General features: G+C 40.7%; 1 protein-coding gene across 4 annotated transcripts in view; it reads left to right on the top strand.

Moving 5' to 3' along the window:
* The window catches only part of GNB1L (G protein subunit beta 1 like), a 43,043-nt gene extending 29,812 nt beyond the window's left edge, over nucleotides 1-13,231 (top strand). For 3 of the 4 annotated variants that reach the window (XM_067307089.1, XM_013945557.2, XM_013945558.2), the window contains exons 5-7: nucleotides 2,320-2,418; nucleotides 7,262-7,477; nucleotides 12,482-13,229. In XM_067307089.1, coding sequence (XP_067163190.1) covers nucleotides 2,320-2,418; nucleotides 7,262-7,477; nucleotides 12,482-12,748 — 582 coding nt within the window. In that variant the 3' untranslated portion in view covers nucleotides 12,749-13,229. Of the gene's footprint in view, nucleotides 1-2,319; nucleotides 2,419-7,261; nucleotides 7,478-12,481 lie in introns of all 4 variants that reach the window. The other variant, XM_013945556.2, reaches the window with a different exon arrangement.
* The last annotated feature ends 10,895 nt before the right edge of the window (nucleotides 13,232-24,126 follow it).

The raw sequence follows: 24,126 nt of genomic DNA, 5'->3' as shown, positions 1-24,126 counted from the left end.
CAGCACTGTGTGAGACACAGTACATTTGTGGCTTATGATTAAAATTAAGACTTAATAAGTGTTTATGCTTGGCTGGTGCCCAAAAAAGAGTAATTTTGTCTTAAAGCAGGTTCAGTCCATAAATAATGAGATCTGAACAGGCATTTATTTGTTCATGATTGCATTTAAATCACCAATTATGAGTTACACGCACTTTTCTTGCCAATTTGCCAGAAACATGTTAAAAGCTTTATTAATGTGAAAAAGAAAAAGGGTGTGTTTCCTTGTGGCCAGTTTTAGCCACCCAGGAACACTATTAACCTCAGGCAAAGGCAAATCTTTCTCCTATTAAGCAAAACCAATATAAACACAGAACTTCAAGTTTTAGGTTACAGTTGTCAAAATATATGAAATAGTATTTATTTCTAAGGCTCAGTTGCCTCTAATGCAGACAGTCTCTGGAACTGTCAGTCTAGCAGAGGCAGATCATGCCTGACTGCCTTCTGCAAAAAGCTCTTCTCGTCTCTGTTTTTTCTTTGTCCTTGGCAAGCCCAACTATAGCCCTTGTATCAGTTCTTCCCTTTTGAATCAAGGTAAAGCAAAGGAGGTTTTTTCTTTTAACCTGCAGAAGTGCATTTATCACAGTGATACCTCTTTCTTTGTTATGTAAAGTTGCAGTTTCAGTCTTTTTCTTCCTGGGATCTAGCAGGTAATGCTCTTTGGAGAGCCAGTGATGAAAGACACTAGATGAGAGCAGGTCATCTTCATATTTATAGCCCATTTCCTGTGACGGCTAACTAGGTTACTAGGTTGATAGCAAGAAAGTTGCCAAGCAAAAAGGAATTTTTTGTTAAGAGCTCGGCTCCAAAGACCCAGAATTCCCAGATGATCAAAGTTTGGTCTGTTCACAGGTTTCATCCATACATTGGATGGCTCTTTGCTGTAGTCCCTATCCCTCAAAACTGGAGAACAGTTTCCTGTTCCACTGCTAATTGGCTTTAGAAAATGTTCTGTATATTGTGTTTAGCACATTGCAGACTCGCAGTCCTAGAGTGCAGCTGGCTTTTGGCAGGCTGGCTGACAATCTCTAGAAATAGGAAGATGTTCTGGCAAGCTTTGAACTAAAGGTATGGGATTGGAAAGCCATCGCAGCTGCCGTGGTCTTGATTGATGGCTCCCAGAGGAGCCATATTTGTCTAATACCTCATCTCAGATACTTAAGGAAATTCACATGACTGGGGCTGTCCGACAGCAATATTGGGCCTTTGCACATTCTGAAATAACCTAGAATGTCTGGTAATGCTGGATTTACCAAATGTTTGAAGTCCTTTAATTTTATGAAATAATGCAGGCAATTGTTTATTGAATTAAAATAAAAGATCACCCCAGTGATCTTAAGTATGCATTCGGGAAACAGTGATATGGAAAAAATATTCCTGGCAGCAATTTTTTCATACCTAAGAATTTCACTTTCTCCATAGCTACGGGCTCAAGAACAAGCCCAGAGCGAGGCTCTTTTGTGTCAGTCAAGAGACTCAAAACCTGCCAGTGCCAAATTGCAAAGGCAGACTCCACTGATCTTGCCTGCCATCATCCTGAGGTGGAAATGAGCTACTTCCTTGGCAGAGGAAAGACTTGCCCTATGCTAAAAAAAAATCAGATCCATAATTCATTATCATCAGTGCAAGCAACAGTAGAGGCTGCTATGTAGACAGCAGGTGTTTAACACAATGTTGTCTGACCCTATTCAGAGTAGAGTCAGACAATATTGTAGTAAAAATACCTGTATACCATCAGTGCTCCAGCTTGCATTAGCAGAGAATTCTTAGATTTAAAATTTGCTAGTGCAGAGTCAGCCAGGAAATAAATACATACCTTAAATATGTGCAGTGCCTGTATATCCACAAAAGCTCTGTGTTACCATGCCAAAACTGAGAAGATAATGCAAGTGTCCACAACTGAAGAAGCTTAGCAACGGAGGTGGAAAAAGGGGAGAGGGAGAGGAGAGGAAGCAGGGGAGTAATTTTTAGATGAAGCAGCCTGCAGTATCATCCACTGTATGAAAGAAGATTATAAAATACAGAGGAAAGAGCAGAGGGGAAGAACAGGATATGTTATATTGTAGCAGTTTTATCTGGTCTTCCATAAAACAATGCATTTATTTAGATAGCTGTAGATTACCCTACAGCTCCAACTTAACATGCATTCTCCAATTTCCTCCAGACAGAGTTTTTACTGGAAGAGCTTACACTAGCCTTAATCACCTTAAAAGACTTTTGTTTTTAACAGCAGAATTTTGAACTGGAGCCTGACCAAATACTCTTGTTTTCCTGATGTCAGGTTCAGGTTTTGGAGCTGCCATCCAAGACGTCAGTCTGTACCTTGAAGCCAGAGGTGGGTGCCAAGCTGGGCATGCCCATGTGTCTTAAGTTATGGCAGGTAAGGCAAGAGCGACTGCTAATTGTGAAATGTTTTCCCTGTGATTCATTTTATATGAAGCACATGAATCTTTCTTCACATGGATTTTGATTTATTATCAAACCAATCAAGTAATTATACTATTAAAGGGGGGAAAGATTTGTGAACATCCTTAATGTAACTTGCAGAGCTTTCCAAGCTTTAATGGAAGATTTGCAAATACCCAGGGAAAGCTTTGTATCCTTAGGATAGATACGTTTTTTTGCACCAGTCAAGAGGAAAATGAGTGACTTACCAAAGCCAGTTGTTTGATATGGTTTCTTGCTGTATTATGAATGATGAGAAATGATTGGGTTACTTAAAAACAATGATTTTAATGGCAGGTTGCATTCATTTCAAGGCCCTCAGGACAAGGAAGTACTCTATGAACATTTCTATTCCAAGCATGCAATAGGAGCAAAATACTGTTGTTGTATTGACTTTGGACAAATGGGTAAATAAAAATACTTCTTGCCAAAAAGATGAACATTTGCAGGGTATTTAGCAAATAATGTATATAGGGTGCCAACATTGAAAGGCAAGTAATACAAAAAGGTGGCAGTGGAGGGAGGAAGGAGTTTAAGTGTTCGGCTCTACATCTTGCAAGAATTGGTGGCAAAGCTGATCCCCTATTTTAACCCTTCGGACCACATTCCCTTATAGGTCTGCAGTACCATCAGAGCTGATTCCTGCAGGCTCATCTGAACATTTCTATTCATTTCAGTTGAAGAAAGTACTTATGAATCAGCTGTGAATTTGAGGCCTTAGGGTCTTCACGCCAGGTCGTGAACCAAGTGAAGTCCAGAGGAATTAGTTTGCTGACCATACAAAAGTAGGACAGGCCACAGTTCAAATCCCATGGTGGAATTAAAAACTAGAGAAAAATCAGAAGACAAATTAAAATAGAATGCTTAGGCTTTTATTAAACAGAAAGTTTCTTCAATAAATGCAATCAGTGTTCAGTACTCAGTGAAATGAATGTGGCTTTCTGTCTCTGGGACATATTTTAATACGGTGAAGATAACTGAGGAAATGTTCAGTGTTTGAAAATATTGTTGCCTGTATAAAAAGTTCTCTGTCTTGCCACACTTTCTACATACATTAATATTGCTATTCCCCTAGGAAGCAGAGCAGGTGCAGAGACTTAATTTTATGTAGTTTTTAATTTTGCTGCCAGTGGGGATAAAGCAGAGGACTGGGAATCGGAAAAGCTAAACTATTCCATGCAAATTCTGGCTTTGGGAAGTCACCACATCTTCCTAGACTGCAACATGCAAGGATAGATAATCATTTACAGTCTCACAACTGTATTTGCCCTCTTCACGCAAGTGTACAACTCAGTTTAAAATATGGGGGTGGAAGGATACTCTTCAGGGGCAAATAATTATATGTGGTATACCAAAGTGATGCTCTGCTTTCTGCTTTGTGGTTTAATTGTAAGCGGCAGCTGAGTAACCATAAAAGCAGAAGAATACGGGCTAGCACAGCTGCACCCCTCCCTGAATAGCAGTAGTCTGGGATTTCTTTGTACATTACTGCATTGGGCAATATAGACATAATGCAGAAGATGAGCACTCCCCAACCTATGGCTTATGGGCAACATGTTGCCTAATAGACCATTTGATGTTGCTTATGGCACAGTAAATTAACAAGTTGAAACAGAGGCTGACATGGAGAGAGAGCCACGTAATGGTCTGAAGGAAGTCTGCTCAGGGTTGTTGTCCAACAGGAGTTTGGGGGACTGCTGCCATGTATCATCATATTTTTCAGCACGCCAAGAAAATAAAAGATCCATGCATCAGTGAAACAATACACTTTACTAGCAACAGCTTGAATTAGAAACTTTGTTGTAGAGTGGAAGGAAATTGAGGCTTAAGTTAGGCTTGTGGATTAATCCTCACTGGCTTCTTTTAAGCTGTTAAAAAGCTGGCATCAGTGTATTTTGTTGGTTTGAGACTATTTTTTTTATTCTCATTTTACTACATCTGTGCTTAAAAGTATTAGTTCGTCCAATGGGTTTTTTTTCCTTGTGAAGGTTCATATTCTTAAATACATTGTCCCCTGAGCTTCACACCTTCCTGCTATTACTAATTGGGTGGGGTAGCATTTGCAGGAGTAAGGATAGTCTTTCCTTAAATTTTTTGCACTCCCTGGGGAAGGCTTCATGTTGCGTAATGGTGCAAACAAAATAATTCAACAGGAATAATACATGTAGAAACTGGAAATGCAGAGTTATTACTTTATATAAACTATAGCAATTATTCCTGCTGAGTTGACAGCAGATCACCTTTTCTTCCTTCCTTGACAGTTATCCAAATGCAACAACAAAATGTTCTGCTTAGGAAGAACAATGATTTATATTTTAAATTTTCCCCTGAAACCAGAACATGAGTGGTGAAGACGTTTCTCCACAAGTGTCCATTATTAGCAACTGAAGGAAATAGGCTGTTGTGATCCATTGCTTGGTAAGTCCAGGCATCAGACTGAGAGCCCCCGATCTTTCAGTAGCCTTTACTGGTTAATTTCAAGTCTATGTACTTATTAAAATATTACACGTCATATAATTTGGGAAAGTCAGGAGGGAGATATGGGGGAGACCTTCATTTCAGAGAAAACAATGATTTGATTGTTTTTTAAATTAGACCAATCTTAGATCTCACCTGCAAATTACTGTTTTTCAAATCTCAGCTAAGATACGCATAGTAGAAAATAATGTGTTTTAGCCTGGCATTTTCCATGATGCTGAGCCCCTGGCTGTCTCTCGTCTTAACGAGGGCTGCTGGGTAATGAGTACCTGTGAAGATCCGGCCATCCCATTTTGAGCGAGGTAGAGGAGCTGACCTTACCCATCCATATCTTGTTTCATTGGCTAATGAAAGCTATACCTTATATAGAGCCCCAGGGCTCTGCAGGAGTCATGTGCTTGTAGACGAGCTGTACAAATAATTGATTTTTTGGTTTGCTGCCCATACTGGGGGCTCTTTTAAACCTAACTGAAGCACTATGAAATATTTCATTTTTCTTTGAAGCTTTTACCATGTATTACAGATAAATAAATACTTAAATGTTTCTTTCACTCAGATTTTTAAAAATTTTTTCTCCCTCCCCAAAAAGCAGATATTCTTCATTCAAAATACCTGATGATATAACATTAATTCACAAATATCTGATAAATATTTTTTGACTTGAAGTTTTATTATCTTAACAAATCAAAGATTTGACAGAAAACTCATGCCCAGTTCTGGTTGAGGGCCGTTTATCACATGAGATGTTCTTTTTTCCTTTGTAGCCAGAGCATGCTCCCTGCCTTTTCAAAAAAGAGAAAAAGATCTTAAAGTAAGGAATGACACTCCCGCAGGATCCCAGGTGTAGACAGTCCTGTTCAGAAGGAAGATGTAGGAGATTTCCCTTTGGCTTCCTCATTTTAAGGGCCAATTTTCTACCCTGCTCAGTGAGATTCATTCCTCGCTTAAACACTTCTCTAGGCTGGATAAACCCAAGAAAGAACATGAGGCTTTTACTCATCAGTCTTTTTACCTAGCTCACCCATCTCTTGTTAGTTTAACTCCCCCTAGAACAAATAATAACCAGTGTGAGAATAGTCTGGACCGTTAATAGAGATTGTGAGCCTTTGGCCAGTGCAGGTTTGCATCATTGACAGCCAGTCAGTTTGAAAGAACCTCATTCAATAATATGATGCCAGTAAAAATTAATTCTTTATAAACTTCCCTTAACTTTCTTTTGAATTGAATGCAAAACAGAGGAATCCTGTAGGATCAGCTGGTGTACAAGAAGAACTGAATAACCTAATGGATGCATTATTAGGGTAAGATGTCCCTCTGTGAGGTAGCCTTAATCCCCAGGTCTATTTTGGTGGCTTTTCTCCTATTAAAGACATAACTGGCATTAACAGATGCCAGTTTCTTAGTTGCTTTTCATTAGGGATTTGCATCTTCACTCACATAACCAGTTACTGCTTACAGGGTCATTAGTCTTTTGGCTGGAGCAATGATGAATATTTTCCTTAAGTGTGACATGTAATCCAGTAATGTTCCCTTCTCTGAGTTATTTCAGAGGCTTAAATAAATTAGGTGTCTGCCCAGGGTGCCATGCCCTTTGGCCTGTGACATCGTTAATCAAAATAGCTCTCAATTGGTTACAGTGGGACTCAGGCGCCCGTTAACCCCTTGGTGACTCGCCCAGAGATTCTCTGAGAGGTTCAGTGTCTATCTTTAAGCACTGCCAGGCACTTGGGTAAATGATCTGTATGCGTAACCCCACACTTGGCAAAGTGAAACTAGAATCTTTGTGCATGGGACTTCTTTCAATAGCCGTACAGTTTTGTATAGCATGATTGTAACTCAGTTGCTCTAAGTAATATTTTTAAGGAGCACAACTGAAGTTTAGGCCATGAAGTAGAGCTTCTGAAGCCTTCAGACTTCAGGCACAAGAATTTTGTTCAGGTGATGTTGAGGAGGATAGTTTGGATTTTCAGAGAGTAAAGTATTTTTATATATTAATCTCCTCTCTCGCTCTCTCTCTCTCTCTCTCTGATATTTTTATTTATATACATATATGTTTATATATATATAATATATATATAAAAACATAAGAGTGTCAGCAGTTACATAATAATATATTTTTTTTTATAAATGTGGCTGGACTATCAAGCTTTGTCTTTAATGGTTGCATTGATTTTCAGACTTCTAACTTTTCACTTCTATGCCAGTCAGCATTTTCATTTTTTTCTGGTGCTTGGATTGAAACCTAATTGTGGATGAGAATTTTCCTAAAAAACGCTTTACTTTTTATGTTTCTTTTTCAGCTGGACTCTGGTTCTCAACCTTGGCTTCTGGCTGGCTATGAAGATGGATCAGTGATCCTTTGGAATCTGTCAATGGGAAAAGCGTTGAGCCAACTTGTTTGCCATCAGGAGCCAGTGATGAGCCTTGACTTTGACTCAGAGAAGGCCAAGGGGATCTCAGGCTCATCTGAAAAGGTGCTTAGCATCTGGAGCCTCAATGAGCAACAGAACCTCCAGGTCAGGATCATTGGCCCTCTAGTGTCATTTATCCCACTTTGCACTAACAGTTTGATAGACTAAAAAAAATATTTAGTCATGAAGAGGAGTTGTTGCAGATCTCTAGCTAATTAATCACAGACTGGTTAGAATGCCTATGCTATGTGACTAGACTTAGCGAAAGGTGGTGAGGATTTAAAAAAGAAAAAAAGAAAAAGCTTCTCTCACATGTTTCTGGTTTTACCAAAGTTGCAACAGGCACACAGGCCTAGCATTACTCAAGCCATTGCCTCTATGTCTTCATTTATCATGTTAGTAGTATCCAGCCCTTGGAATGTCCTAAACATTATAAATGAGTTATAAAAATGGGAAACAAAGGATTGCTTTTCCAAAGGTTCTGCTTGAATGGATAGCGCTTTCCTTCCACTGTAAGAAAGGCAGAAATATTCCATGAAATACTTCACAAATCAAAAGAGTAGGAGTGATTCAGATGCCCAGCTACCACCAAGAGAAAGTGTGATTTAGGCAGCCAGCGTCCTCTGACATCTTTGAGAGTCCTAGTCTGAGATAGGGAAAATAAGTTAATTGGATGAATCAGTTTGTGTCTGAACTACACATACCTGGAATGGCTGGTTTGGAAGGAGGTCTTATAATCACCAGTTCAGTCTATGCTGGTGAATGGCAATAAATATTGCTTAATCTAGACAATTTTAGCAAGTGTTCCAACAGTGCCAAGGAGTTAAGTAGGTTTTAACTAGGTGTGGAAATGAAGTACGTAAATAAAAGCTCATGCAAGTTAAAATGGCCCCTACATAGCTTCTCCACTGCTGAGTGCTTCAACCTTTTTTTAATACGGCAGTTGGCCCCTGAACGCACAAAGAAGAGGACCTTAACCAGTCCCTGTCTGCTCCCATAGCATCCTCGAGAAGATAGCTGCTAGATGTACAAATTCATGGAAAAACAGTAACTGCTATTCCAGCTTGCAGCTTTTGTGGAGATCTTCTAAGTAGTGTGGTGAGTTAATGCTGTTTCTGAAAGGAGTTACAGGACGAAAAACATGTGTTTGGCCATCTAACAGTTACTTAACACCCAGGGACGCTGTGAAGACGCACCATTTATTAGGCATCACCACAGAATTAGCATGTACAGATAGGTAGGGCACTAGGACCCCAATGCATACAGTATAAATACACCTGTATGAAATGAAGTTGAGAGGAGACAGTGCTCACCAGATCCTGAGGCAAAAGTCTGAACTTTAATAATCAATAAGACACATTGTAAAAGAGGTACTCTAGACTCTGAATAAGTAGTGAAGGAGTTCTAAGTGAATGTGATAAAGATGTGTTTAACAAGTCAGGTACAGAGTTGTCATGGTTTCGTTTTGCTCCCCCTCCCTGTGGCAGCCTTCAGTTGGTTCTTCCTCTCACTACTGGCACATGGCTCCACCTGAGTAGGCGATAGAGTCCTTAGCACAGGGAAGCAGAGGGAAAGGTGAGCAGAAAAGTCTCAGTAAGAAACTTGGTATTGAGACTAGTTTTCTAAGTTCAAGGTGCAAGAAATCTGACATAATGACAAGTTTCCTACAGTTTCAAATGCTTTGTGTTGGAGAGGAAGCTATTCCTTCATATTCATTATATCTTTGCTTTTTTCCTAAGTTCATGGTAGTCTGATAAAGAAAATATTGTTCCCCACAGCACATTTCAGTTATGAGTTAACTGTAATGCAGGGGTACAGGTATGACTCATGGGAAAAATAAACCCTTGAGTTGTTCACCTGAAGTATTCCAGGTATTGCTTTCCACAGAGTGTTCACATGCCCAGGAGATGCAGGGTTAATTGCAGCTTCAGCACATTGCACTGAGAGATAGTAACTTTTCTCAAAAGAAATTTAAATGCCAAGTATTGTAAACCGTAAGTATTGTTTCTGTGCTTCATGGATAGTGTGAATTCCATAATAAAATGCATCTCTTATACGAGCACTAGAAATTGTCAAGGACCTAGATTAAGTTTTTTTCCACAATTGCATTAATAATATAAACCAGATGGGGATTTTTTTTCCTGACATTCCAGGTACCTGAGGTAATGGTAGACGTTGGAAAGCCACTCAGTTGCACATTATTTTTATTCTAAAAGGTTTTAATAAGTAAACGTGGTGCATAGCTATCTGTTGTTGGAGAAATAATGACGCAATGATGGTACTTCAGCTCTGTTTTAAGTGGCAATGTTCCAGTGTGTCAATGAATAGATGATGAAGGTAACTTCATAGTTTATCCCGATGGGGAAAGTTTGGTGTATTGTCTTCTACCAGAAAGTTGCCGAAATCATCACTGTCAGCAAATGACTGGATTGGTTATGAGCCTTCTGATTTGGATGAGATAGTATAATTAAGTGATGATGTTTGTGGCAGAAGAACATACAAGGTAAACAGCTTCTGCAGGTGACTAAACAAAGCAGAATTGAGAAATCTGATAATCGCAGAAGCTCCTTACTTTATATGACAAGGAAAAAAAAATCTATAAGCTGTAATGTAAATAAGCACACAAGCTTTGGTTGGGTTGCTAAGGTTTCTCAAATTCTGAAGCTCCAGTTGCTGTCCCCACCATATTGGCTATTTCTCTAATTAAGAACAGGGCTTAAAGACATGATTTGGAGTGTAGGGGAGGGAGATTAGAAGAAAAAAATCATAGATGCCATGTGTTCAGGAGGGAAGGAGAGGTGAATATCTGTTGGCCTCAGCATGTCAAAGTTTATTAACATGTTTGCTAGTGACTGCAATTGTCCTTGGCCATGACTGGCTGAAAGCAGCTCACCTCAGCTTTTCCCTCTTTCTTTTCTGAATTATCAGTTGGTTAAAATATGTTAGTATGCATATGTTTACAATAGTTGCCCATAAGTGAGTGGATGGCCCAAATCCGTGCAATAGGGTTTCACCTGGCTATGAATACCTCGAGCAAGTTGTTCTACTTTGTTTTGTTTTTCTCTCTCACCTCCAGTATTTGCAGATCATGCACAAATGCCCACTGTTCCCTCATGTTCTGTAGCCAAAAGGCATCACCATTATAGGCTTCATTTTCAAGTTGCAGCTTGCTGATGACATGCAGTTCCTCCCAGTCGTCTTGATTTTGCTGTATGGGTCTTGCCCACGTAATTGACAGTAATGATGGGAAACACTACACCCAGGACTGGTTATAGCCATTAGCTAATAACCTCGGTTACAGAGTAAGGCCCATCTTACTTTTGCCAGGCTAGTGATGTCAGTAACATCCTCCCCTTGCTAGTACACATATGCTAACAAAAATCCCACTGAAGCCATGCTGTGTTAGCATAACTGGGGAGTTTGGAATAAAATATGTACCAGCAAAAAGCACAGATTTTACAGACCATGTTGTAACTCCACAGAGAGGCTACATGCAGCCTCCTACTGCTGCTCAGGCTTTAGAAACACTTGCTATCCCCTGTCCTGAACTGGGTGTAGACACCTTCTTCAGGGCCTGTTTAAAATAGGAATGTATGGAAGATGCAAGAAGCACATACGAAGTTTCAGTTAGCCTTTTTCTCATCGAATTTGCATATCTTTTAGATATATTGCTGCTTGAGTGAAGAGCTGGATACTTATTATATTGCTGAAAAATAACTACTTACAGCTTTGTTCCTGTAAGATTCCACAATGTGCTCCACTGTATCTGAAACCAACTTTGACTAGCATTTCATGGGTTGTAGTTTTCTAGATCCAATATTATAGCTAATGTGATCTGCAACCAATATATTCACGAAAAACTTGTACTGATTGTGCATCATGGAATGTCCTTCTTAGAGGAAAATTACTCAGATGTAACGTGCTTTTCAATCCCTTCCCTCCTGAGGAAAACAGTATACAACATGTAGTGTATTAAAACATGCACTGAATTAAGCTTTGGTACAAAATAGCTACATGTTAGCTTTTAAGTACATGGAAGCATTAACATGTCATTTCCAACTGTAATCTTGAATTATGTATATAGATAACCACGCAAAGATCAGAGTACACTCAGAAGGCTTTTCCGCATTGTGACAAAGCTATGCTATTTCAACACAAACATACATACACTATGATGCATATACTGCACGTGTTTCAGAGATGGACTGCTGACTAATGCAAGTTATCTGAGGTGAGAAAAGCAGAAGTGTGTTAATACTGAGTCCATTTTCCTTGTACTTCAGAGGAAGTTCCAGACTCCAAAATGAAAACTTTCTTTTTGAGGGCTAGGTAGTGTGCAGTCCTAGTGCCTCAAGAAGGATGCTAAATGCCTTCCAATTTAATCATACCCCTCAGAAGTTTGTGCCCCAGTAGTCTCCAAACAGTAAGAAAAGGCTTCCAAGATTGAAATCAATAACTTGTTCATAATCCCCTTCTTGGAATTTGGTGTAAATAAAAGTCTCTTGGGAAGGAGTACTTGAAATACAGATTTCCTGACACTGTAACCTAACTCCTGGAAGCATTCCTTTCTCAAGACTGTGGTAAATGCTACCACAGCTTATTGGGGTTTTTGTGAGGGGCCACAGTAGTAGAAATAAGTAGCAGGTAGTTTAAATGCTAGATCAGAATATCAGCATGGGAATAGTGCAGAAGTGGGAAAATACACAGCCATAGCTTTGAACTTTGCAGCTCATGCAAGAATAGCTAGAAGGGCAAAGATGTGTAGTCCAAATCTCAAACTCAAACCCCTGACTCAGAATTTCAATTGTGATAGAATATAAAGAGTTTTAAATGCAATATGAGTTAAAACAGAAAAGAGATGCTTTTAAAAAAAAAAAGAGAGAGAGAAAGAGACTGGTGCTGGAGATGGGCTCAGGTCAAGGGCTTTTCCACCTCTCGTCTATAACTGTTCTCACTGGGACATCATCCACCACATGGTGAAAAGCTGCACACTACCTGCCTGGCACCAGGGTTTATGGGTGGGCATTGTAGCTTCTGAAATCCCCAAAGGTTACTTTTTCTTTAGTTTATAGATGATATCAAATTTTTTAAAACAACTTTCTTACTCAGGTTCACAAAATACACAAACTTGTCAACTCTGGCATATCTGATATTACCATCCGTTCAGACAAGAAGATATTAGCAACAGCAGGGTGGGATCATCGCATCAGGATCTTCGGCTGGAAAAAAATGAAGCCCTTAGCAGTGCTGGACTACCACACAGCAACTGTCCATTGTGTGTCCTTCTCAGATCACAGAAACCCAACTGAGAGACTGCTAGCAGCTGGCTCAAAAGATCACCGCATCAGTATCTGGTCAATATATACTCAGACATGACATGTTCTGCACTTTCACGGGCTAGAAAGCAGGACTGGTGAAGCAGTAATTCAAATCTGGATGTGGGGAAGCAATAGCACATATTTCCAGGCTGAAGTGAGAGTCTCTGGAAAGTGTTAGATTAATTTTTCTGCTGCTTGTTCAACTGCAATGTTGCAAGTTTTGTTTTCCAGAGAGGAGAGTTGATCTTTAAAATTTATAACAAGTGGAGCAAAGCCAGTCATGAATGAAGACACGGGAGAAGTAGCTCCGAGTTCTGTTGCAGGCTTTGCCATGGCTTTTTCTTTGGCAAGTTGCTTGAATAACCCGTGCCAATTTCTGCTTTTCTGAAAAGGGACTGGAATCTCTCAGACTGCTGTGGGGGCAGAATACATCTGTTTGTAAGTCATTTATGTATCCAAGAATCTGAATCAGTGTAAAATATGACTCTTCCCTGAGAATTTATACCCATTAAACCACCTCCAGTGGTTTCTCATTGTCAGTTACTTTTTCTTCCCTGTAACTGAAGGCTATCGGAACAACCTTGATTTGTTCACACTTCTGTCAGTTTCTAACTTAAACCAACAGCCAGGAATGTGACTAGGGACGGCCTTTGGCATTTATGAATTTCATTATGTCTCCTGTCACCTCAAGCCTTGCAATTAATCACAGGAAAGAAAGAAAGAAAGAAAAAAAACTTCCCCTGCCCTACACTGCAAAGCTATGTAAAGCCTTTTACAGAGCCAGTGCTAAATCCTTTCCATAGACTGACTAGCAGAAGGATTTAAACTCAGCAATCCAATTAGCACCCTTCTCCTTGGAGAGTTAGGGGTAAGTTTTCAGCATGGCAAGTCTGGGATTCAGCTACACGACTTCCATTAACATTAAGGGAACTGCATGGATAAATCCTTATCCACAGAGTGCAAATGGATCCATTAACTTGTCATCTCTATGGTCATGGAAGCTGAAATTCATTCATAAAGGGTTTTTTTTGTTTCAATCATGAGACAGCAATAGCATTCTTTTAAAACATATACTGGGCATGGAACAGTCCATTCATAGACATCTTACTGTTGGATTCAGGTTTGTCAGGAAGTTGCAGTTATAACTATACCACTGAAGCAATTAGCAAGTGCCAGGTTGTTGACAGAGTAATTTAAAAAGGAGGTGGCCTGCAGACTAAAACTCAGCTTCACAAACTGAAGTGTTTTGTGTATGGCAGTGCTGCTCTGTTGATCTTTTATTGGAAATATTTGTTTCTGCCTCTGTATGGGCCTGGACATCAAAGAAAAAGTCACCAAAATTGTAATGAGCAGCAACATCAAAAGGCTTCAGAAATTATTTCAGGGAAAATGCACAGGTGAATTCTAAGGTCTGCTATCCAGCTGTGCTTTGCAGGCAAAGACAATACTATTGAACTAAAAGGCTAAAGCACCAAGCCTGATGTTCTTTCCATTAAAACACAGAAACAACATATTGTTGCCAGGCTTTCCTAAACGCAGCTTGGCCTTTCACGTTTTGGAGTGTGATGACACTTTAAATAATTTGTTTCTTTGATTATTTCTTTACTGTTAGGTAGCTGCATGGAGGATCACACTGCAGTTGAAATTTAAGGCCTAATTTCGAGTGATCCTGAGTCAAGGGGAGGTGCTGGTGTTCATTACACCCACCAGGTACAGTTGTATAGATGATAATCTCTCCATCTCCACATGCCATCCACCTCCCACATGAAGGAGGAGCTATCCAGACAGTACAAGATTCTCCAGGCCAGCAGTCTTATGGAATGAGACAGAGACCTTCTCCACAAGCCTACTGCTGGAAGAAATATTTTTCCCCTCTCTTTAAGTAGGTCAAAATTGAAGTGTATATTATAGTGTATCATTACAGAAAACATTGTCATGTGTGGTCAAGATACTCTTCATTAGGCTGCTTGCAAAGAGATTTCATTTTGGCTGACCTGTCTTGTCATGTAGCACAGATGAAGCCTGTCAGGCAGCACTGAGCCTAGTGTCCCATCCATTTGAGTGGGGCTCTGTAAACATAACTTTTAGTGAAATTCTGCTGTAGGAGAATTCACATGCATGATCACCCAGTGACCCTTAATTTTCAAAGCAACATAACTCAGTGCATAAGTACTTGGGTTTTAGTCTCCTCTTCACTTAGATTCTAAATAAATTGTTTAAATATTAAGTGAAATAAGCAGACTGCAAGTCTCCACCTGCTCAGGAGAGCACCCTGTGCTTTAACCTGTGGAATCACTCCACCTTCATCAACAACCTCAAAGCAATGACGATAGTCCATGTGCCAGAACTACCTGCAAGCTGGTGGCTAGGCACTGTCCTGGAAGGTGAAAAGCCAACTCTGCATCTCCTCAAGCACTGACCCAAGGTGTCCTGTGTCAAACATGAGCACTCTACACTCCCCACAGACCCCTCCCGAGGAGACACAGGGTTAGCGGCACAGCTGCTACAGTCATTTTGTGTGGAGCATGATCAAGGCCAGCAACACCTTCTTGGGAATCCTGATACAACAGGCATGGAACTCCTCAGTGCTGGAGCCTGACATGCTTTAGACTATATCTGAAAAGTTTGCTTCTGAGCAAAATTTAGTTTCCACTGTTTATCACTAACCCCCATCCCGAAGATGCATAAGCAGTCCCTGAGTTGCAAACCCACAGCCAGTTCCCTCTCCCAGCCGTGCATCCCAGCCATTAAAAATTCATTTCCCCCACCCCTTCCCTAAGGATCTTGAGATCTTTTCTGCAGTGGCACTTGAGAGATGAGAGGGTGTGTGGGGGGGGGGGGCTGGAGGGAGAAGCATTCCTGTTTTCCATGGCACCAAACAGCAGCCTACAGTCTTGGACAACTTCCACAGAATTGAGAACTGTAGATTTAATTCCCATCCAGGAGAAAAGGAAATGAAATCTACGGCTCACCCATCTTGGGTGAATGGTTACTGTACAAAATGAGACTGGCCTCACATACTCCCTGTAATCACTCGCATCTCGTTCTTTTGACAAGAAAAGGCTGCTTTGCCACCAGAGTACTCTAGGCTGCAAGAAGACAGTTTCAGGAAGGAGCTGGGTTAAGATGCAAACCTCTCCAGTATTTCAGGGCAGTTGTGCACAGCATACCACTTGTTCTGAATGCCATTGATGAGCATTAATGCTCCAAAGGCATTGTGAGTATTGAAGGTATTGTCACAGCCTGGCTTCTGCTCTAGACACAGCTGGCTTAGGGGTTGGGTCATAACCACCCCAAACTAAGCAGTATTCCCCTCTTGTGTTCTAGTCCTTCGCTCCCAATGCAATGTGCAAAGTGTGTCTTTAATGAAGACTGTGCACCTTACATCCACAGTAGGAAATAACTTTTGATGCAAACACCATAATGTTGGCACAGTGGCAACCCCTCTAAGAAGAACAGATTAATACCCAATGTCTTAATAAGAATGCTCTTAGATCAGAGCATGAGCGTTAGACGCTCCAAGTATATATTTTCTCTGAAATAGCCTTTTAATGTCAATGTCTATAGTAATTAGGGAGACTCGTAAGAGAGGCTTAGATTTATTAATAAGTTTCTTGGAAGATATACTAAGGATTACTAGCTATGTACCTTCACATCTAACTTACTGCCCTTTGCTTTTGTTTTAAAAATAAACTCAGTCCTGCAAGCACAAATTGAAAATGAGGGCATGAACTGCATCTGTAATCTTGCTAGCAGACATGCACAGAGGTGAAGAGTTTCATCAGCTTCAAGAGGAAGGACACATGTATGCAGATCTGCTTGCAAGAATAGACTTAACCTATATTTATTTAGTTCCCATTACCAAAGAACTATCCCTGTGATACTTTTGCATGTTATAGCAATGAATTCATTAATACCTTACATGATTATTGATTAAAAAAACAAAAACAAAACAAAAAAACAAAAAACCCCACTCTAGTCAGTAAGGGGAATTTTAATGTTTTTCACATTAGTTTTGTTCCACTGAGCAAACAGACTATATTAATTTGATATTTGAATGTGAATTGCAGTCTTCTAAAAGTGTATTTGCTTAAGGAGCAGACCTGGACTTTCCTAAAGTAGCATGCTTTTCAACATGAGGGGCAATCTATACAGACTGTAAAATACAGTTATTTGATTGCATCTAGGAAATTAAAATATTTTCAGAAAAATTGTTAAACTTCTTTAAAATTGTAACATTGGCATGTTTATCACTTAAGAGTACAGCTGACTTACTTGCTAGCAAGAAGGTTATGAGTGAAGAGCCACCTTAAGCTGCTGGAGCTAGCTCTGGAATCTCACCTGCCAAAAAGGAACAGGACTAGCCTGTACCTGGCCTAAAGGATTTGGGAGTGAAGGTGATGACAGCTAAATTATTACAAAAGGCTTCCTCTCAAGGATCGTCTTTGGCACTATGAGAGGGGAGAAAGCAACCAGCATTCATAAACTAATAGAAATAAATCCCAAACATTAGCATTTGTGTAGCAATTACATGGAATATTTATCACCACTGGAATGAATGGTGATCTCTGACCCTCAAACATTTTCTGCAAATGAATCCATTAGTTCCAACCCCTTTCTCTTATCTGTGCATATGCCATAAAGCATTCCAGGCCTAGTTGTAGATGAGCAAGGAAAGAGGAGATTAACTGCATTTGTAGTAATGAGTGAAAAAGGAAGTAGGCTGAGGGCCTGCAATGAGAAAGTTGTTAAATTTAGCCCTATACAATGCAATTGCATTAATAAGCCAATAAATTACTCTGTGCAGCTTGACCTGGACTGCTGCAAAGGTTTGCTTTTTCTAGGGTGGAGTTTTATAGTTAAAAGTCAATACTAGCTTCTGGATTGGTTTGTTTCTTAGCACATTTAAGATGTATCTACAAAGCCAACTCACAAATTAATAAATCTTTTCCTTAATTCAGTCTGCCAAGAAGAAGTTAAAACACTGACTGCTGCAGCAGCCATGTTAATGATGTAAACCAAAGGACTGGGGATTAAACAAGGATTACTGAGTGCTAAATCAATGTGTTTCCTTTTCTGGCTGTATGTCTGTGGTGTGAAAGTATGGATCATTCCTTAAAACACGGCACATGACTGCTTGGATTAATACTACATGTTAAAGCAATGCTGAGACACAAGGTTTGATGTTTAAGCCTGACCATTCGGTGTGCTACAAGAAAGTGATGGCAATGAACAAGGAAGGTGGCGTGACTTTTTCCACTATTTGCACTATTCTGAAATTCCAGTCTGGATCCCAGTACTAAGCACTAATATCAAACTAAGCACAGAGCAAGTAGCCATATTCTGGATATCAAATTCTTTGTCCCCTGACCTTAACACATACTCTCACCCCTTTTAAGACAAGACCAGCAGCCTGACTTTAAGCTGGTCAGTCACACAGCCATTTGCATGTATAGTTTTATTTGTGCCCTCCCCCACCTTCTTGTCAAGTAATACAAAATAACAGGATTGTTTGGGTTGAGGCATCTGCTCCCCACTGTGCATTTTTTTAAAGATATCAGCTGCCTTTGCTTAGCCTATTAAAATAAGAATTTTGTACCAGAGTAGTGACAACTCTTCCCCCTCTCCCCCCAAGCATGTAATACTCATGTCTGAGAAGGGATATTCTAAGTTTTAGCTATTAGTCATTTAAACACCCCCCCCCCCCATACAATCCCTCACAAAACCTTTGTCACAATAAAGTATTATTAAACCACATCATAGTTGGGACTGTGGCAACAGCATCTCTCAGTTGTGAATGTTTTGCCCATTTGATTGATGGTGTGAAATATAACTAGTAGCATTATTGTGTATTGCTTTATCCGGACTTTACCTGGTGGACTTTGATGAGCAGTTCAGTATTATAAGGGGAAGGGGAATGGAGGGGGGCGGGGGGCAAGACCCAAACCAAACCAAACAAAGCAGCCTGCCCCCAAACTTAGAAGCACAAAGGCCCTTGAAGCAAACTGAGATGCCAGGTTCCTCGTGGAAAAAGGAAAGGGATGGCAGGGAGGAAAGGTACTTAGAGTAAGCAGATGGTGATAGGTCTGTCCTTTTAAACTTGCAAGCCAATTCTTCAGAAGTATTTGCTGTCACCCACATTCCATTTAAAAGTGTTGGAACATTAGGAAATCCTGTAAACTGCAACATGCACTGCATGTCTTGGGAACAATGTAAACACACTGTCCAAAAATGCCTGTGCTCTCCCAGAGGAGTGTATATTTATTGTACTACATGTACTGCAGAACCATCTCAGGTCAGTACTGACTTGTGACAAGAGAGTGACATGGCAATGCAAGTATTTATTGTAACAATTTTTTATTTCAATTGGAAGTTCTAGTCTTAAAAAAAAAAAAATGCTGATCAGACTGAGATTACAGTTGAATGCTCTTTCTTCCTAGTTTTTATTCAAAGTGTACGCAAATTAGAGTGGGAAAAACCTGTGGCACTTTCTAGACAGCAGTGATCTGTTTCCTCCCAGCTGCATAGATATTGAACCTGATTATGTCCAGATCAGGGAATCTAGGGAGCATGTTAAAATGCTGAGCCAGACTTCTGCTCCACAGTTCTGGCATCTCATGCTTGCAAAGGTACATTTTCCAAGTACCTGTGGCACTGATTGCTATTGACATGTTCTGACATAGGTAGGAGGCAAGGTTAGCACAATGGGCCTACATAATAATTTTAAACATGGAAGGGAATGTGGACATGGTATTTGTCTTGATGGTAATTAAAAGAAATGTTGTTGATATGAAAGCTTAATGATTCTTGGATACATATGGTCTGTGGACACAGAAAAGCACCTAGGCTGCTTTTAACATGATACTTAATAAGTATTATCTTTTCAGATTTTTTTTTTTTGTCTCAGATATTTTGATGGCATGCAGACTTGGCATCACGCTAAATAGAGACATTGAGTCTTTAAAGTGTTATCTCTTGAGCCCATCTGGTTTGAAGTAGCTGACAACAAGCAGGTAAGGGGATAGAATAAAAGACTCGCTTCATTTTTGCTGAAATAAAAGATATGTAAGGCAGTGCTCAAATAAAATCAGACTGAGAGGAGGGCCTCTGCACTCCCCTCTTGCCATCCCTATTCTGCCCCCTTGAGATGTTTGGAATGGGAAGTCTTCTTCTGTGACCCCTCCACACTCCGTGCTAGCTCTGACTGCCCACACTGCAGGGGCTCGCATCCAACCCAGTGGCAGGTGAGCTAGGCAGGCTGGAGCACAGAAGAGAGGGGGAACCGTCTGCCCAGTGGAATGAGGTACAATGGGCACAGTAAGCAAGCAGGGGAAAAAGCAAACACTAAGGCAGAGCCCTTGTCCATCAGTCAAGCTAAGGCCATTGAAAAAACGAATAGTGCAAACACTTCAGATGAATGTGCTTCAAGCAGTTTTACATGCTGTTTATTCTGTTTTTAACTTCCTTTAGCAGTTTACAGATACAACCCAAGGATTTCAGTCTGAGTACCTGGGCACTTGTGCAATTACCCGTTTTACACGCAGGTATAGAACACAGCAATGGTGTCAGAAGACTCCTGCCCTGCCCACTAAAACAACCTGTGGGTTAGTTACTTAAACCATCTTCAGTGAGAGTGTATTTGGCAGCAAAAAAAAAAAAAAAACAACCCAACAACAAAACACACCCTCTCTGTCTACCAACGCCCACTAAGAGCTGTTCATACAAAAATTAGGAAACACTGTAAGAGCCATCTGGTAACTAGAACTCAAGGCAGAACAGAATTAAAAGGGCACTTGCTTTCTGAATGAGGCAGACTATAATGAAATGCTCATCCTTTCATGGAGGTGATGAGAGGCTATCTGTTACCAGTTACAGAATCACTCTGGGAGCATGAGCTGGAAGTTGCTATACAAGCTTGGATGATTTTACACCATGTAACAGCTAGTCTTGCAAATACAGATGCTCTCTTTACCTTTATAGAAGTTACGCTGCTCCATATCCTTATAGAATTAGGTCCTAAATATGACTTTTCTGGCTTTTGTTCTTAATCACTTTGTTACTAGTTCAAATTCATGCATTTAACCTAAATATGAATGAATGATTTATTGTAATTATTTTGTATAGGCTGCTCTTCATAAACTTAAAAAAAAAATCTCAAAAACATTTAATTTCTCATACGGAAGGAACACATTTATCATACTTTACTTGGATATACTTGGCTGAATAGTGCATATATATGCAAAACATATGTGACATATTCAAGGCTGAATTTCATAAAACAGAAATGCTATGAAATGTGATATAATAAATATTACACAGGCATATGTGGTCAATTTATAAAACTATAGTATCTTCAGTAAATTTATAATAGGTCATTTCTATTAATGGGGAGGGTGGTGGATGCATTTTTCTGGCATATGTAACACATGCAGTACTTTACATAGCCTTCCAGAAGGAAGGTGGACCTCTGAAAAGAGGAGCAGCACATGCACATATATAGTGTAATAAGACGTATACATTAATTCTGAAACATATGGCTATCTTGAACAGGCTCTTTTTACATTGATTGTGTGTACAATACACTGGGCAAAAAAAAAAAAGTATAGAATACGGTGCTTAGAGGTTTGCTAATCTCTAATACACTAACTAGGTTCACACAGACATTGGGTGTCACTTGCTTCAATGAAGAACACATTTACTAAGCACACGCCATGGTCATGATAAGGGCCAGCAGTAGAAATCTTTGAGTACAGTTGCTTTCCTCTAGTTATTTTAATCGCTCTTGTAAATTAAACATCTTACGGATTGATTGAATAGGAATAATTAAGTGAAGAAAAAATGCATTTTTTTTCAAAAATTTACATACATATTAGCCACTATACTATGTTCTCTGACTCTTCATAATACTGTGTTAAAGCAACATCTAAATTATTGCTGTCTGATTATCCTGAAGTCCTAACCCCCAGATTAATACCCTTCCTTATTTATGCCTGTGCAGTTTAAAGATCAAATCTTGGTTTACTAAAACGAATCTATATTTTTCTCTCAGATTGCGTATTTACAAGTTTGGGCCGAAGTTCCTTAAGTGGTCCTTTTGTATGCGTGCATGATCTGATTGGTGCAATGCACAACTCTTCCCTCTGGAGGGAGCTTGCTCTTCAGGCACGGCCGGGCGGGTGTGCGTGTGTGCCGCATCCTTCGTCCACCAGTGCCGTGGTGCAGGGATACCCACCATCACATTCCAAATCCGATCCTCCGATCCCACTGGAGCGATACGTTATCTGCTGTCTACCCAGGCTGTTTAATATAAATGGCAGATCAAACCATTGCACCCACCCTCTCAACAGTTCCTCCAGCAAAAAGCTTTTGCTCTTCACTCCATCATGAAACTGAACAACAGAAGGAAAAGCAACAAGAAGCAAAATCCATGTGTGCACATGTGTGCACGTGCACACACACTCCCCCCACCCTCCACCCCAACATACGCTCAACAGACTTGCAGCAACTTCTTGAGCTCCTTGGATGGAGGTGCTAAAACTTGCTTTAACAGTACTGCTGCATTAGCTCCTCCAACACTCCTTTGAGGAGGTCTCAGCTTCTGCCACCTCCCTGCACAAACAAAACGCTGGGGGTGCCTAACTTGTTTCCAGTGGCTGTGGGGACCATTTAGGCATTTTACGCGGGCAGAATATTACACAGCTTCTGTGAACTTCTTTTTTCTTATCCCTTTCAGACCAGAAGAAAGTACCACCGCCCCTTTTCCAGCGATCCACGCATCACAAGTTGAAATGCACTTGCTGGAGAGAATGAGGTCTCCTTAGCAGAGGGAGGACAGCATAACAGCAGAAGTGGCCCCATGTCACACAGCCCCAGTAGCCATGGCTGGCCACAAAGGATGAACTAAGAAACCTCAAGTTAGTGGGGACCCACACTGTCTCCCAGAACATCTGTACGCAGTTAGAGGGCAGCTGCTGGGCTAAGGAGAACCTCTGCATGAACAAACTTTTCTGGGGAATTTCACACCATTACCCAGGAAAGGGCACCTACTGCAGGCAGGGGAAGCTGCCCCATTTACACACACACACGCCTGCTCTTGGGCCTTGTGCTCAGCCCTTGCTGCCCTGCATTAGGGGCTCCTGCGGGAAGCACTGCAGCAGCTTAGGCCCCCTTTGAATTCTCTCCAGAGGAGCGAGGCATGTGAGAAACCAAACCCTGGGCAGGGGTCACGGAGGAACTGAGCCTTGCAGCATCCCCTTTTCCCTTCCTCGTAAGCAGGCTGTGATCCCTTGCCCCAGGATAGAGGGGAGAGGATAACTTCTTTTTTTTCTGGGGGGCAGGGGGAGGGAAGACTTTTTAAGTCTCCCAAGGTTGCAGCATTCCCTGTAGAGAAGTCCTGGGCTTCCTGGCAAAGGATGCAACACGGCAGAAATAAAGGGAAGCCCAGCAAGTCCTGAATAGCTAAATGGTACAGAGGTCTGTAGAGTGTGTGTGTGTGTGTGTGTATGGGGGGGGGGGGGTAGGTGTCTCTGCTCATGGCTCACAGAAATCTGAGCATAGAGACCACTGGAGCTCCTATCAAAAGTGGGAATCTCACTGCATGCAGAGATGATTTTGCAGGTGAACATTTGTTCTTCATGATCTCATAGGTGGACCTTGCTCATCAGACCAGGTTGGGATAAAACCTACAGGGCTCAGTAGTTGTGTAAACAGTCACCAAACCTGATCCAGGCCTTTCCTGTGTGGTCTGCCCTGGTGGCTGCAAAATGCCTTTTCACTCTTACTGCAGTCCTTGGGTCACCCTCCACCCTGCAACGTGCTGTTAAACAGACTGTAGCATGCAGGAATCCAAACTACTTGCTCCCCTAGCAATGGCCACAAATAGGTCTGCTTGAGATTGACTGAAGTGATACCAACCCCCTAGGACACCGAGAGGCACCTTACGGTGACCACCTTCACAGTTCCACCCAAAGCAGTTCTTGAGTCCCCCGAACTTAAGCAAAGATTTCAAACAACATCCATGAAGCGTGTAAACATTATGCACAAACACTGCAAGCATATAGAAATATCACCCCCATGCTTGCATCCTATGTTGAATTTAGTCAGATCCATCAGCAAGAAAAACAAAAAACGAAAACAACCAAAAAAAAAAACCCAAACAAAAATGTTCCTGAAAACCTGAGTTGTCCCTGGTGTTTGGTGTAAGTGATCAGGCAAAGAACTCCATCATTTCACCTGTAGATTCCTAATCCTGTATTTACCCACTAGAGTAAGTGATGTGGTTTCAGACCTGCTGAGCAATCAGTAAATTCAGCTTGTACCTCTGGAAAACAGAGCCACATGGCTAATTTATTCTGTAGCCCTGTTTAGGAAAGACAAAGATTGCTTGTAACCTCTGTGCTTGGGTCTGTTTTACCAGCAGCTTTTAAATACACAGTG

This window comes from Apteryx mantelli, chromosome 17 (genome assembly GCF_036417845.1).
Source record: "Apteryx mantelli isolate bAptMan1 chromosome 17, bAptMan1.hap1, whole genome shotgun sequence".
NCBI lineage: Eukaryota > Metazoa > Chordata > Aves > Apterygiformes > Apterygidae > Apteryx > Apteryx mantelli.
The sequence above is the reverse complement of the archived record's forward strand: the minus strand, read 5'-3'. Positions and strand labels throughout refer to the sequence as shown.